Source organism: Copidosoma floridanum, unplaced genomic scaffold, assembly GCF_036245765.1.
Source record: "Copidosoma floridanum isolate Cflo_tuat_1 unplaced genomic scaffold, Cflo_Japanese_pri ptg000025l, whole genome shotgun sequence".
NCBI lineage: Eukaryota > Metazoa > Arthropoda > Insecta > Hymenoptera > Encyrtidae > Copidosoma > Copidosoma floridanum.
This window is the reverse complement of record NW_028321902.1, coordinates 5,047,868-5,064,932: the sequence shown is the minus strand read 5'-3', so window position 1 is coordinate 5,064,932 and position 17,065 is coordinate 5,047,868. Positions and strand designations below refer to the sequence as shown.

The 17,065-nt window shown below is 34.7% G+C and overlaps 2 protein-coding genes across 2 annotated transcripts; both read left to right on the top strand.

Annotated features, from left to right (window-relative positions):
• Positions 1-3,298: 3,298 nt before the first annotated feature.
• Positions 3,299-13,967, top strand: LOC111643356 (odorant receptor 13a-like). The gene is made up of 6 exons (XM_089595486.1): positions 3,299-3,357; positions 3,423-3,809; positions 6,747-6,846; positions 6,916-7,011; positions 8,398-8,556; positions 13,917-13,967. Exons 1-6 carry the CDS (start codon positions 3,299-3,301, stop codon positions 13,965-13,967), a joined length of 852 nt encoding a protein of 283 aa, XP_089451612.1.
• A 597-nt stretch (positions 13,968-14,564) lies between these two features.
• Positions 14,565-17,004, top strand: LOC106643823 (odorant receptor 10-like). The gene is made up of 7 exons (XM_014359101.2): positions 14,565-14,857; positions 14,934-15,153; positions 16,052-16,308; positions 16,378-16,477; positions 16,559-16,660; positions 16,733-16,891; positions 16,954-17,004. Exons 1-7 carry the CDS (start codon positions 14,565-14,567, stop codon positions 17,002-17,004), a joined length of 1,182 nt encoding a protein of 393 aa, XP_014214587.2.
• The last annotated feature ends 61 nt before the right edge of the window (positions 17,005-17,065 follow it).

Genomic DNA, 17,065 nt, shown 5'->3' with positions numbered 1-17,065 from the left:
ATTCTAATTATTCTACCTTAAGATCTACTCTTATTGTTCTACCTTACATCTAGTCTTACTACTCTACCTTAAATCTACGATTTTTAATTCTACATTAAAATCTATTTGCTTACTGACTAAGGCTTATAGATTAATTAATTTCTACCCAACACCGCTTAAAAACTACGTCGAAAGTTGGTTTCGAACCCGGACCTCCTGGCAACTCAATATCTGATAGCTAAGGCTTTCATACGCACTTAACCACGCAGCTACTGAGCTCTTGCTGCTCGGCTTGTTTAATAGTAAATTTCAATCATTAGTTTGGTATAGATAACAAAATGCCTGTAAGTGAGATACTTGTGTATGTGTTAATTGCTTGGCGTATCGGTAAGTATATCTATATGCCCGACCAACTTGACTGTAATCGGTTATACAGATATACTGATATCATGCTAGGCCCACGCCCACATAGTTATCAAATTTCTCGTTGGAGGGCGCCGTTTTTGCAACGCGATTGAGGCCCAGCTGACACATAATGATGGGCAAACGTAGCCGTGGGTGTTTGCTTAAAATAATTACAACGTATCATCTTATAATATTGCGAGAATATACATATATAGTGAATATCAAGAGTATTGTTACCATCAGCTACTTTGGATGTTTTTTAAGTTTCAGGATCTTAATACCAAAGCCTATTTAAGTTTGAGGGCATCAAATTACATATTATTTGTTAGAATCACGTATTATTTTCTGAATATATCGTTTTTATTTGAAAAATTTGTCGTACAATATCTCTGTTATGGACTTGAAAACAACTTTATTGTCATTTTTGTTACGTTTTTTGATGAGAATTATATCATGGAGAACTAGGTGTGAGAAAAAATAAGGTCCACAAGTTATAGTGGACATTCAACTTTGGAAATTATAAAAAATAGAATTTTACGATTGTTTAACGTAGTTTTTGTCCGATGTTAGAGGATGAAAATAATTTTTTACACGTGATGAACTGATTTTTTTCCTCTTAGAGTTCATGCAATGACTGGACCATTTCAAACCATACTTAGTTTTTTGTGCTAAATTTTTTTTTCACAGCCTAAATAGTGATTTTATACGTTACATTGGTCTCTGGAAATAATTTCAATAAACAAAAAACGTTACTTGCCTGTTGCAGATATAAATTCCAATTCTACAACAAAATGTTGAATACAAAAATTGTTGAGCTCATCAAAATGAAACTTTTTTGTACCGTAAGTTTTTCTCTAAAGTGCCGTCTTAACAAATTAATCGACAAAAATCGTTTCAAAATAGCCAAAAAATCGTTTTACACCATCTAACTTTTCTACATTACACTTTTAGTCAAAATGTTTATGTAATACTTTACACAAGGAAAATTAGTTTGAAATATCCAACAAATCGTTTGATATCATGTACCATTTTTATACTTTACCTGAGAACAAATTGTTTCATGCAAAACTTAAAGATTTGATTGAAATACACTTTTTTGTGTTTATTGTTTTCGTCCATACCGTTTCTACACGAAAATATAAAAAATATACAGTTGTAACTCACATGATGGCGCGATGATGTTCCAATAAAATTAATTTGTCACACCCTTTTCTCGATGGAAGCAATTATGTACATTATATTTCGAAGTAACACAGGTGCTCGTCAAATATCGAAAAATCAAGTACAGAACCGTTTATGACTTATTGATAATAGTTTCTCACCAATAATGCGAATACCAGCGAGTTAAACTTAAAATCTCGTAGCAGGGTATATCCCCAACTTGATACATCGCCACTCTCTTGATTTACCTTAACCGACTAAAAAAAAAATGGTTGCTCCAGAAATACAATGTGGTGAAAGAGCTCAGAAAATACAGGGAGCTGATTGATACAAAACAGATTTCTTTACAATTTCCTTCACGGGATTTTACTGAGGTATTACCAGAGAAAAAAATGTAATTATTCATATGATTGCTACTTCATCTTCAAAAAATGTAAATTTAATATATTATACGTGTTATAAACTCTTAGACAATTTGAAGTATTTGTCACCTGATAAAGCTTAAATTTGGTTAACATATACCTTGACTTTCCACTGGAACGTTAGTATTAATTCGTAGTACAGTTTCTCTGTAAAGACTTTGTTGTTTGTGGTATCAACTCCTCTTCGATTAAGGCCAACACTTCCTGCCGAAGTATCGGAATGGCTAGTCCTTTTTTTTTTCTTTTTATTCAAATTATATTGTCTTATCAATTAGAGTTTTAAAAGTACCTGTAAAATAAAGAAAATTCTGAGGGAGAAATCCATTACGAAATATTGGATGTCAGAAATTCAGTTATAAAAACCGTCCAAGGCTTTTCATCCAAAAATCTACGCCTCTACTCCTAAAAAAAATGTTGTCTCTCTGTAATCATAGCAGATTAACACTCTTAATTTGTCTTCTTACGACGAAAAGATACAACCCTGGTGGACGAGTAAGTTTAGTGTACTGTACTCAACACACTCTGCCTTCCCTGTCGCACCTTGCGGCTGGCACTTTTCAATGACCATCAAACAATTTTGGTAACGTTATTGATACACTGCAGTACACCAGAAGTCACTAAATATTTTTGCGTATGAAATTTAAAAAGTACAAACAAACGTGAAGATCAGCCAAGACCCACACCGAACTTCGATGGAGAACCGACTACTTGTCTGGTACACCCGCAAAACAACGACCGACCCCCCCTCCAGGCAGCACATTCGATGGACAAAAATAATGTCTTGGTATGTAATTACCTCGAGTAGGTAAGATTCACTGCGTGCGCGCATAAGATATACGTATAAGATGATTACACTTAATAGCTCCCGTTTTCTTCGATTCGAACAAAGGAAGCCCGATACCCGCGTCGCGCAAAGACGTTATATTTCCCCGGAAAGTATAGGCTAAAGCTGATCCGGCGACTACCGAAAAAAAAAGGAAAAAAAGGAAAAAAAGGAAAAAAAGGAAAAAAAGAGCATGAAAGAAACAAAGAGGCACCTCGAGAGGTCAGAGTTCAACGAACTGGTTTGGGTGCACTTGGTGCTGCTGCGACTACTCGGCCTCGTGGCGTTCGACTCCCGATCCCCGAACTTCTGGCCAAGTCGTCTATTGTGTCTCTTCATGTACAGTTGCAACATTTTAGTGACGAGTATGTACACATGTTGTATAGCGAGGAGTTTAATTTCAACTGGACGAGCCGATGTCCAAGTTGTCGCCGAATGTGTTGGCTTGTGCGGGGTGCACTTGCGCTTTACCATCGCGTATATTAATCGTAAAAAAATCGCGGAACTGATGAGCGAAGCTCATGGATTTTGGCTCGAACTCACCGACAACGAAAAGTTAATCATCAAGTAAGAGATCGTATGAATTTGATGTAGTGCCATAATAATTCTAATAATAACGATGATCAATATAGGGGTTTTGTGAAGAAGAGCAGTCGAATCACCACATTCTACATCTTGGGCCATGCAGTGATGGTGCTGTTCTATGTGTCCTTTAGTCTCATGCAGTATTTTTACGAGGACAATTGTTTGTTACCCTACGCTTTTTACGGCGAAGTGACAGCATCGCCTGGTTACGAAATTTCATTTTTTATGCAGACGATCGGTATGACGGGCATCTGCGTGGCTGCGTCGGGTGTCGATACCACAGTACTTTTTCTCATCATGTTTGCCAGTGGTTACTTCAGAGTTTTAAGGACCAGATTTTCAAGCATTGCCAAACGCTGCGAAGGACATGACAATGGGCCATTGATGTACAAGGAAATGGTTCAAGTGACGCAGTGCCATCAGAAAGTCATCGAGTAAGTATATACGATTGCAGTACATTAGTGTCATATTTTTATTACCAAAAGTAAAGTTTCCACCACCAGTAATGTGGTCTATGGAAGGTGTGGAACGAATACCAAACATAAAAAGTGTGGTACACCTCGAATAAAAATATTTTTTTGTTAAGTAACTTGTATGTGAACACGGCAAGTAGTAACTGTTGCGTTGGGACTTATTTTTCGTTGTAATCTAAAATTATTATTCAACATGTAGCTAAATTAAAAAGCACGTAGATCTTAAATACCAATGTTGGACATGATTAGAGAAAAATTCAACTTAGTTGTTCCTTGGCTGATTTTTTTTTTTCATATATGAGTCCTGTCTTTTTTAAAATCTTGTACTCAGTTTATGTAATAGAAGTTTGTCATAACTTTTCAAGTGATTTTTTAGTAAGTACTCTTAAATTTTTTTTCCAACTGTTACGAATTAGGAGCCATTTTTCCCCGCCATAAGGCCAAAAATATATAGTTCTAGGAAATAATACAAAGAAATATAAGTGTTTGAAAGTTTGATTTAAAGAGACATATGTAGATAGATCTTCGAACATAATTTTTTTTATCATCGACATTTTTTCCTAACTATTTTCATATCTTCAAAATTAATTTAAATAAATTTGTGCCTGTGCTACGATAGGCACTGCTACGCAAAACCTTGGACTATTCTTCAGAGGATGTTGTGTTTACAACTTTGTATTCATGTCTATCAAATTGTTTTAATTATAAATGAAAAAGTAAGAAAAAGAAAAGGTGTAAGAAGAGTACAAATTGTATTTTTAAAGCTCAATATGTCAAAACTTTTTTAATTAGATTGAATAATAGAAATATAATTAGTTAGAGCTAAATACACCAGTAATATTTCTTTTTAAGTTTTCTTATTTTCATACGATTTTTTCATTACGTACTCACTAATGTATCCTCCAGATAAAAGGGTTTAGTGTGAAGTAGTTTATTTTATTGAAGTATTATACTTTTATACTTGAAAAAGTTTTCTGATATACTTCATAAAAAAAAGTTTAATGTCGTAGAAAAATTATTTCGCTCTTTTTAATAATTTTGGCTTTGTAGAAAAAAAGACAACATTGTAAAAAACTACTACACAGCTATGCTAATGTATTTTTTTTTAATTACAATCTATTATTCAACATTTTGTCATACGCTTATACTTGAAATTCTTCCTACTCTTTTAGATAAAAAAGTTTAGGTAAAAAAGAGCCTTTGGAACCATTTATATAATTCATCTATGTTTACTACGTAATATAAATTTTGAACCCGATATGAGGATGGTCTGAGTAGGTCTCATGATGTACGCGTACGGATGTATAATATGAGGAAATCCACAAAAAATATCCCGATTTTGTCTCCCCAATTTATTTAATAAAAAAAATTTTTCGAGGCACTCCTTCGATATACAGCTCATTTTACTCGTAGTGTGATTTACTATAAGGAAAAAATTTTGAACACGAGGTTTAGTGAGAGTGACACCTTTTTTCTACGATTTCCATGCTATTAGTGTATCTATACATATCATATAATATATGGATATAATTTTAACATGTATATCACGGAAAAAGGGTGTCACCCTCACTAAACCTCGTGTTCAAAATTTTTTCCTCATTGTACATCATACTGCGAGCAAAACAAGTCCCATCTCGAAGGTGTGCCTCAAAAAATTTTTTATTATTAAAATAGGGGACAAAAACGGGATATTTTTATGGATTTTCTCATATATACATACGTGATTAAAATTTTTTATCAACTCAAGTGATTGTTATTAGATTTAGACCAAATTATGTAGACAATTTCGGGTTCAACTTCAAAATCTAAAATATGGTTTGAATTTAAACAAGTTAAATTGAAAAGAAAAAACCCGAAAACTTTCACTACTTACAGTGCTCCGAAGAAGAAAATACAGTTTTTTAGCTATAACTTTTAAGGCATGCATTTTACACATTTTCGTTCAAAGCTCACGACAAATATAAAAAAAAAAAAAAAAAAAAAAAATTTACAACTATTCCGTCTTACACGTTTTACTCTAGCAGCGTAGATGCTCTATACAGTAAAATAGTTACAAAAACGACAAAAAAATCGTTTTTGCCTTACACAATATTTAAGTATTGTTAAGATATTAAAGTCTTACAACAAAGTATCAGACACAAAAGTTGTACAGCTCGATATAATAAAACTTTTTTGTTCAGTAATTTTTTTTTTTTTTTTTTTTTTTAGTACCGTCTTAATACTATAAAAGGTCAAAACCGTTTGAAAAAGGCCAAAAACTCGGTTCACAGCATCTAACGTTTTTACATTACATTTGTAGAAAAAATATTAAATACAAAAATTGTAGATCATATTAAAATACACTTTTTTATGTTAGTTATTCTCTGTTGCACTGTGGTCCTAATACAGAAAAAAAAAAAAAAAATCGTTTTAAAATGTCCAGAACACTATTTTGTTGAAAGTAATGACAAAATACTACGTTAGTTTTTGCTTTGACAATCCGTGTACAGGGCGTGCCTGACATGCAAGACCTAATGTTTTGAATAAATTTAGCCATTTGTTCTGTGTCGTGCGCGGATAGTAAAAAAAAATGTAGAATACAATAAAAATATTTTTTTGGGATCTATAACTTTTCTGTGTAACTTTTTGTTGTAGAACATCATTTTTTTCGCAGTACTTTAGAAATTACCTATTTAAAAGGCCTTGTTGTACCTTATTAGTTTTCCCATTTCGTTTTTAAAAGATCATCGATGAAAAAAAAACTTTTCAACGTAAAACTATAGTTTTTTAACTAATATGTGTTATAATTACTTTTTACTAGAGTACGAAACTAAAAAATAAATCTACGACTGAATGATTGATATATTAATATATATTATGTATGAACATGATTAATAAATTCATTAACTTTTTCTACAGATTTTGCAAAAAGCTAAACGAAATAACAAATACTTTGTTCATGGTGCAGCTAATTGGTACAACTTACAACATGTCGTTAATTGGATTAAAACTCGTTGGGGTGAGATAAAAAAAATTTTGGATTCACATGCAAAGTACTGATCATCATTTTCACAATTAATATTTATAGAATGATCCAGACAAGTTCAAGTGCGTAACTGTTCTAATGATTTACATTGTGCAATTATTTATTTGTCAGTGGGCACCTGATATTCTGGTTACTGAGGTAAGTCTGGCAATGTTTTAAAAATATAAAATTTAAAATTAAACAATATCATGACAATATCATGATGCTGAATTTTCGAAAGTATATTTGCACGAAACTTTAACTTAAGAATCTTGCAGTATGGTCATAGTACTAAGTATCAAAAATAAAGACACCAAAATTTCATACATGATTAACTAATATACTTGACTAGATATCAAAATTTTGGGTTTTTAACCTAGAAAAGCATTACAAAATGAAATATTAGACAGCTTTCAGAGGGATATCTCATTTTTTTAAATAAATTGTGCAAAAGCAATTCAAGCTTTGCGATGACTTTCAGCGTAAAAAATTCGTGGAAATCGGCGCGCACTTGCATTTTATTTATTAAAAATAAATTTTCTTTTTTATGTGGTAATGTTAATTATAACATTTGTCGATTCCAAACATACATCTCACATTAAAAAGTTCAAAGTTCTTAAAAACTATAGCAATTTGACTTTGACTACAGTTGTAGGGATCAAAAATTAGTCAAAATCGCATCATCATACCAATCACGTCGAATAATTCCTTTGTATTTGTTGTCAATGTTACTGTTTGTAATGCTCGTCAATTTTATAGAAATGCCTGTCGTTGAAAAATTATTAACAATATATACTTTATTATTTCAACGTTTTCATTACAGTAAAAACAGAAAACTGGTATAATTTGTTTTCTTCCACAACTGTCATGAATATGCGTTAATTTTATAACAGTTTGATTTTACTTTTAACGTTATTTCTCAAATCTGATGAGGTACACGTCTAGTTCATATTTTATCTTGAAGTGTACTTTTTCAGGTTAATAGTCTGATTTTCGATTTTCAATAGATAACGTTAGTTATTGATACGTGAAATTTTGGTGTTTTTGATATTAGTACTATGACTATATTGTTATCAGACTATAAGATGCTCTATTGCATAAAATTCGAAATGTTAAAATGTCGTGTAAATAAACGATCAGAATTTCTGTATCATTGACAATACTATAGTTTTAGAAAAATATTGAAATGGTTATTTGAAAAACAGCGGTGCATATTCACAAGCCTTTCATTCTTAGAATGATGATAGAAAGTCTCGATTTTTTCTTCATCCCAGTAAATCTTGATAAATTGCAGTTTTCATAAATATTTTTTATGTTTAAAATTTTTTTATACATATATGTAAATATTATATAACGAGCTCAAAGAATATTAAAAAGTAAACTTTCAAGAGACTGAGAAAAAAATATTTCAATTATTCATTAATTTAGGTCTTGATAAAAAATTAATTTCTTGGCTATTGATTATTTATCAATTATAACTTCACGAAATGAAGATGAGTAGTCCATCGAATTATGAAAAATCAATTGGTATTACTGATTGTTTAGAGTACAGAACTGGCGGAAAGTGCATATTTCATTACTTCAACGGGCAAAGAAGATAAAAAAATTTCAAAATTAATTAACATTTTGATGATGAGAGCACAGCGTTCCGTTCAACTAACAGCTGGAGGATACATAAATCTCTCAATGGAATGTTTCGGTTCCGTAAGTAAAATTACTTATTATAACATTCATATTCAAATATACTATACATATACACACTTATGTATGTATACGTAAAAATGTTACGTTTTTCAGATGATCACAAGTGTCGTATCCTTTTTTACAGTTCTCCGCCGTATGAAATAGTCTTATAAAACAAGTAGATCTTGAAGTGTGAATTTCTCTTTACAGTTCTATGAATTATTAACTAGTATAATGTAGTATTAATAATAAAAAGCATAAATATTTTGATTCCAATCTGATTTCGTGTTCTACAAATATTTTTCCAATTTTTACGTAATCCGTTTTTTGATAATATCAATGTAAAGGATTTTTATTTATCTTCTTCAGCATTTGCTTCAGATCATGCTTGCTTTGCAGGGAAAAACTTAATAGGAGAAAAATGTTCTCAAGAGACTCAGATTCTTGTAACTGTTATTTCTTGAATTTTATCCAGACGTTTTAGCTTTTGGCCACACAACATAATGTGTAGCCTTAAATGAGGTGATTAAATTAATTTTGTATAGTATATATTATCTGAAAAAAAGTACTAAAAGTGGTAAAACTTCAATGACTAGTCAACACCAGATATTCCATTCGTAAAATTGTTGAAAAAAACCTTTTATTAGCTTGAAAAGCTCTGAACCTTAAGTTCCCAATAAGAACTTGAAAAGCAGAAAACGATAAACTTAAGTGCATATTTATGATTTTTTTCAGACTTCATTTTTAATAACAACAATTACACGCATATTTAGAAACAAAATATTGAATAGTCACATATAAAATAGAAATTTTCAAAATATATTATTTCAAAAACTGTTTTTTTAATCGACAAAATTTGAATTAAAAATCAACCACTAAAATAAATCAAAATTTTTTCATACTTGAGTGTAAAATATTCTAATACAAAAATAATAAACTTAGATTTATAAAAATTTGTCAAGAGAATCCTTTGATTTTGATGGTTGTATGAGTACATATTCTTACACCAATACACACTCACAAAAATTATCACTTATTCTCATATAACTATCATTTATGGAAAATTTAATGCTCTAACAGCTTCTTCATTATAAATTATGTAAAAAAAGCCATTTCAAGCAATCGATACTAAGTGTTATTGAAAAAAATCCAGAAAATGAAAATTTTTGTCCACGAGACGATAAGTATAAAAATAAAAAAAACAAAGGATTGCATAAAACAGTAAACAAAATTGAAGTTATAACCATATACGTACATATACATTTTAACAGCGACACTCACTTGCACTTATAGTAATAAATTGTAATTTAAATTTTTGTTTTTATTTTTCAAAACCTCACAATAATATTTTAGGTTTGCAAGCAATCAATTTTCTAAAACCTAAATAATTAAAAAGGAAAAAAAAGATTATTTTTTTAGATTGATCAAATCTGAAAGGCAAACAAACCAATCACACACGTCCGAGTTTATACACGCAGACAGACACCTTTACCAGATTACACTCTGCTCCGATTCTAAACTTCAAAAAACATATTTGTATTATGTTACTATGCCAGCATGTGATTTTTCGTCCATTACAAATGTTTCTCCACACGAGGAATCAAAATGGCGATTAGTATAAACCAAATAGCGGTACATGACAAGTTAGACACATAAAACTTTTTTTTTTCTTTTTTTTTAGCAAAAGATGGCAACACTAATAAAGCAATAAGCAATAGTAAAATTCAATTTATTAAAAATCAAAAAACTATATAATACACAACGGGACACGTAGGTATAAAGTACACTTCGGAAAAAGTTGTCAAATTGTTTTGAAAATACTAATAGTAGGCTTGTCGAATCCTAACGTCATTTTGTAGAATCACTAAGTGCACTCAACGTGGAATCACTAATTTTCTTACAATAAGTGTCAATTAAAATAAAGAGAGAGGGTGAAGAAGTGCCACTTGCAAAAGTAGTACTTAAAAATAATAGAAAAAACTTGACGAACATAAATCACTTTTATGACAATTTATGTCATCGCCATAGTATAGTTGACTGACCAGACAAGTTGGCAGGTTGTCAAAAAACCCAAATCTCAGCATATTGTGCCAAAGTTGAGCAGCGTTCAACCTGGTTAGTAGTACTCACGGATACGTGACTTCTGGTTGATTCTGGCTAATGCCATTTTTTGTTCCTCTCATTTATTATACATATATAAATCCAATATCTAGTCAAAAACGATACTTTCCAAGATGTGACGAGTGTCCATTGTTTTAGGGTTCATCATCCCAAATCACTATTTTGACAAAACACACAAATAATTATGGTACAGTTGTTATTTCACCAAGGCTGCAGACTTTGGGCATTTTTTTTCTGTACAATTTAAAAAGTACAAACAAACGGAAAAATCAGCCAAGACCCACGCCGAACTTCGATGGAGAACCGACTACTTGTCTGGTACACCCGCAAAACAACGACCGACCCCCCCTCCAGGCAGCACATTCGATGGACAAAAATAATGTCTTGGTATGTAATTACCTCGAGTAGGTAAGATTCACTGCGTGCGCGCATAAGATATACGTATAAGATGATTACACTTAATAGCTCCCGTTTTCTTCGATTCGAACAAAGGAAGCCCGATACCCGCGTCGCGCAAAGACGTTATATTTCCCCGGAAAGTATAGGCTAAAGCTGATCCGGCGACTACCGAAAAAAAAAGGAAAAAAAGGAAAAAAAGGAAAAAAAGAGCATGAAAGAAACAAAGAGGCACCTCGAGAGGTCAGAGTTCAACGAACTGGCTTGGGTGCACTTGGTGCTGCTGCGACTACTCGGCCTCGTGGCGTTCGACTCCCGATCCCCGAACTTCTGGCCAAGTCGTCTATTGTGTCTCTTCATGTACAGCTGCAACATTTTAGCGACGAGTATGTACACATGTTGTATAGCGAGGAGTTTAATTTCAACTGGACGAGCCGATGTCCAAGTTGTCGCCGAATGTGTTGGCTTGTGCGGGGTGCACTTGCGTTTTCTTATTACCTACGCAAACCGTAAGAGATTGGAAAAGTTGCTGAATGAAGCTCGTAAACTTTGGCTCGAGCTTACCGACCAAGAGAAGTGTCTTCTCAGGTAACACTTTTTTAACTTTGCATATTGTAGATTATTTTTTCCCATTGACGCATGATATTAATAAACAACGCAGAAGCTTCGTCAATAGGAGTGCCCAGGTCACCAGGTATTATCTTTCAGTATGTGCGGGACATGTACTGTTGTACGTAGTCCCCGATCTGATACGATTTTTGCTCAACGACATTCGTTTGCTACCCTTCCCTTTTTACGGCGAAGTGACAGCATCGCCTGGTTACGAAATTTCATTTTTTATGCAGACGATCGGTCTGATAGGCATCTGCGTGGCTGCGTCGGGTATTGACACCACAGTACTTTTTCTCATCATGTTTGTCAGTGGTTACTCTAACATTCTGGGAACTAGATTTTCAAGCATTGCCAAACGCTGCGAAGGACATGCCAATGGGCCATTGGTGTACAAGGAGATTATTAATGTGACGCAGTGCCATCAGAGAATCATTGAGTGAGTACTTTCTTTTCTTTCAGTTATTTATTTTTTTTTTTTTGAATTTTTTGAATTTCTATTCTGGTTGTTTATTTAGATTTTGTGAAAGGATGAGCGGAATAACGAGTCCGTTGTTTATGGTCCTGCTGATTTGTACGACGTACACCATGTCGTTGATTGGATTGAAAATAGTTGGGGTGTGAGCATGAAATTAATGATGTAGAAAGATAATATCGACAGTACCTACTAATGATTGTTTGCACGTACAGACAGATCCAGATAAGTACAAGGGAGCGACCGTGTTGATAATCTACGTTGTGCAATTATTTGCGTGCAATTGGGCTCCAGACGTTTTGGCCACCGAAGTAATGATAATGAAAATAATGAAAAATAAATTAAAAAAAAAATTGTTTGACATTGTGACGTATTCAGAGTGGTGCTCTAGACAAGAGTGTATATTTTCTCACAACGACGGACCAAAACGACAAAGAAATTTCAAAACTCCTGAACATAGTGATGATGAGATCACAGCGACCCATTCAATTGACTGTTGCTGGCTATGTCAACCTATCGATGGAATGTTTTTCTTCTGTACGTCATTTATGCACACGCACTCGGTGATAATGTATCCTTTATCTTTTTTTTTTTTTTTTTAACTTTTCCTTCTCAAATTGATACTTCAAAATCTAAATATGATATTTGGGCACGACTGCTTTACTCGAATAACCTTAGGTATATGCTTTTAGGAAAACAGTACAATTACCTATACGTAAAATCACTAGTCATCACGGGTGAGGTAAAAAGTGAAGAATTTACAGATCACGTTCTTGCCACCCGAGATGATATGAATCATTTTGCAGAAAGTGTTGTTATAGGATTTGCGGTTGGAGATCATTCTCATAGTTTCATATCATATATCCAAGTGAATTTTATGTTTTGTCACCACCAAATGTCAAATAATCAAGTAACATTGTACAAAACAATTTGGTAGCCACTTCCAAATGTTTTTGTTGTATCTTGTCTTTAAAAAAACCATATACACGAAAATAATTAAAACAAAAAAAGTGTGTTTCAATAAGATCTATGAGTTTTGCACTAAACATTTTGTTCGCAAGTAAAATATGAGAACATTAACTTATTCGTCGGCTATTCTAAACTAATTTTTATTGTGTAAAATATTGGGACCGCAGCATGGACGAAAATAGTCAATACAAAAAAGTGTAAAGTTCATAATAGCTACAATTTTTGTACTTAGTATTTCGTCTACTAACTATAGAGAAAAAATTACTGAAAAAAAGATTGATTACCATGAGTTGTACAACTTTTGTACTCAGTACTTTGTTGTAGTATTCGAATTTTTTTTGTTCACGTAAAAAAAATTATTTTTTTGCATCATATTTTGCATCAAAGATCATCTGCATTGCAAAAAAAGTGTATTTTATTGCGACAACTTTGTCTCTGAATACAAATGTGTTAAGTGTATGTGTTAAACTCGGAGCCCAAAAAATTGTTTTTTCTTCTTACAGTGCTACAGTAAAAATTCTGCCTATAGAATTTCAAGTTACCTACGAAATTAAAGCTTTTTTAGATACTAATTATTTGAGTTAATCAAAAAAACTTAACTTAACTAACGTTCACACGTACATACTTACACCACGTGACGACCAACTCAGACAACCCTCATGTTAAGTTCAAAATGTTTTTTGTATTGAAAATAGACGATTTACAAGTGGTCATACTTTTTTCTCTGACAAAAAAATTCAATAAATTGGTCGTGCCTAAAAACCCACTTGATGTGAAAAATAACAAACGTAAACGATTTTCTATTTTTCAGATGATCACGAGCGCCGTATCTTTTTTCACGGTTCTCCGAAGCATGAAATAGTACAAGCTTTCGAGCATCGTAAACAACAGGACGAGCGTAGTAATTTTAGTAGCCAATGAATTTTAAACAAAATATTCACTGTTTTACATCATCTACGTGAACACGCGTTGTTGGCTGTTTATTATTGAGTGTAATTACTTTTCAATGGCGCGTAACATCATCCATCCATTACAAGTGATCATTACTCATCGCCTAACACATAACGAACAATAACTGATGCAAAAATCGATTAGCCAACTTATTCATTGAGTAGAGGTATGAAAAAAAATCGTAGTTCTTCGTGTCACGAAACAATAGAAGCTTGTTACGCATCACATAAATAATAATAATAAAAAAAAGATAAGTTACCATAGCCAACTAATTTAAAAAATTCATTTGCCACCCAAATCTTTCAGCAACTTACGACAACGCGATAGGTACAGGCAGATCGATTAACGTGACAACTTGAAAGCGCAACCCACCCACACTGGCCTTCTCCGTAAAACCACAAAACTTCAGCCCTGCAATTAAAAAACCCCTCTATCCATCCCGACCACAGAGCAAAGCTTGGATCGATCGACAAAAGAAACATTGTTCAGTCGACCCAACGTGTTCTCGATGGAGGAGACCTCGAGGTTTTACCGGCACGTCCACCGAGTCCAGATGCGTATTTTAGTATTCGCCGGTCTCGTGGCCCCTGAGACCGGCGCCTTGAATCCCCTCGCCACGAGCGTCTACGTGAACCTGGCCTTCGCCGCGGTCAGCAGCGTCTACATCTACACCTTCGTCCAGGACTGCCTCGACACGCGCTTCAATCCCGGGATCACCTCCGAGCTTTTTTCCTTCGTCGGCTTCCACCTGCGCTTCGTCTACATCCTCAGCCGGAGGGACAAGCTCGGCCGGATGCTCGAGTAAACGCGCCCGGGAAACATATATAGTACACCTATATTAACAGAGAGAAAAAATAAAAAAAGAATTGTCCTGCAGGTACGTCGAGGGTCTCTGGCTGGGGGTGACGAGCGAAGAGAAGATCCACGTGTGCCGGTTTGTGCGCAAAGCCAGCAGGTTGAGCGTTTGCTACTCTGGTATCATCCTGACGACGATAACCCTGTACGTGTTGTCGAGCCAGTTGCCTCAATGGACGGCGGGGTCGAGCAACGCTACGGTCCATCGAGTGCTGCCCTATCCCTTTTACGTCGATGTCCAGGTGAATGAGTGCGTGACGGTTTTTTCTTTTTTTTTGAATAATTTTCGATTGGTCCGAGGTAAAACAATTTCTTTGAAGGCGCCAAAGGGTTTCCTCCCCTTGTTTTTTCATTTTTGATTAAAAGTTGTTGTTTTCTTTTGTGCGCTTATATAGATGAGCCTTGACCTAGTACATAAATGTCATCCTTTAAATTCATCCGAAATTAACGAATGAGTTTTTTTTAATCTTTCGATCGCTTGAAAAGTCCTTTAAAGACTTCAAAGTTCATATTGACAGTCAATTAATGGCTGGCGAAATTTGACGGTAAGTAACTAGTGCGAAAAGTTGGCGATTCTCACAATCGCGTTGTCGTCAAAATCTTGCACTGAGGAAAAAAACAAAGTTATAAAAAATAACTGTGCCATAATGGTAAATTGGTATTATTTCTCCGTCGTTTTTTTGTTTTTTGCTCTTTTACTTTTGGCAACCATATTTTTACCATTTAATTGCAAGAGAGTAATTTATACCCTATGCAAACAGTAAAAACCAATGTGCATATACTAATAATAAAAACGACTGATAAAAATAATTAAAAAGTCTCCAGACGTGGGAGAAGTACCAAATAAAAATTCCAGCATAATTTTGATTCCCACCCCTTAGTTTACTTACCAAACGAAACCTGATGCTAAAGAAAAAAAAGCTCGAGACTCAGGGGGTGAAAAAAAAAAAAAAATGTCCCTCGAAACCTTCGAGACAAGACAAGACTATTAAACTGATTTCGCGCACTGGTTGCACTACAACACATCATTTTTCATTAATCCCAAGTTAGCAGTGAATATCTTTCCAAGTCTTGATTCTCCGATTTCTGGATTAATCTTGTAAAAAAAGCACACCTGTGATTTGTCAATGCAAAAAACAGAGCAGCCCCCAGTACGAGATCCTACTGGGCGCGCAGATAGTGTGCCTCCTCACGGTCACGCAGACGAGCATCTGCGTGGACATGGCCGTGGCTTTCCTCATAATGATCGCCTGCGGTCACTTTCGGCTGATCCAAGTGCAGTTGGAGCGCGTCGCTCGGATGATCGACGAGAGCCAGCCGGACGAGCTCGAGAACAACGCCAAAGACATCAGGGATCACGTCAAAAATTGCGTGGCCTACCATTGCGAGATCATCGGGTGAGTTACTGGTTGGGGCCAAGTCTTCATTGTGCCCAAAAGAGGACTGGGTTGTTTTTCGTTTTCAAGGTTTTGCGGGGAAATAGCCACCCTGTCCAGCGAGATTTTCATGGTCGAGCTCATCAGCACCACCTACAACCTCTCCCTCATCGGTATACTACTGGCTGGGGTGCGTGCGTGTGCTCGCTGTACACAACCCGAAGCGCGAGACAAGTGTGCGAATAATCGTTAACATTTTTTTTCCACCCAGAGCATGCCCTTTGCCGAGAAATTCAAGTTCGCCCCGGTGCTGTTCATCTTGGCGACCCAGCTGTTTGTTTGCCAGTACCCGCCCGACCTGTTGCTTCAAGAGGTGAGAAACGAGGGGCGAATAAAAAAGACGAAATATCAACTAAAACGTAAATGTGCAATTGAAAAAAAAAAGAGCGCAGGTGTGGCTGACGCGGCGTACTTTGTGCCACCGTTGAGGCGCGACAGGTTCAGGATCGACACTCTCCTGCTCGCTCTGTTGAGGAGGTCGCAGATACCGTATCAACTGCTGGCCGGTGGACAGATCAAGCTCAACATCGAGTCCTTCGGAAACGTGAGTCCTACTTAATTTTAATGCGATTGGTCGAATGATAATTGTCGCTCTTCTGTTTGCAGATGATTAGAGGGGCAGTGTCGTTTTTCACGGTGCTCAGGAACTTTAATTAGGGGCGCCTCTCCCAACGACGCAATTATCAAGTGTAGAACGACATTTAGTGGATTTAGGTTT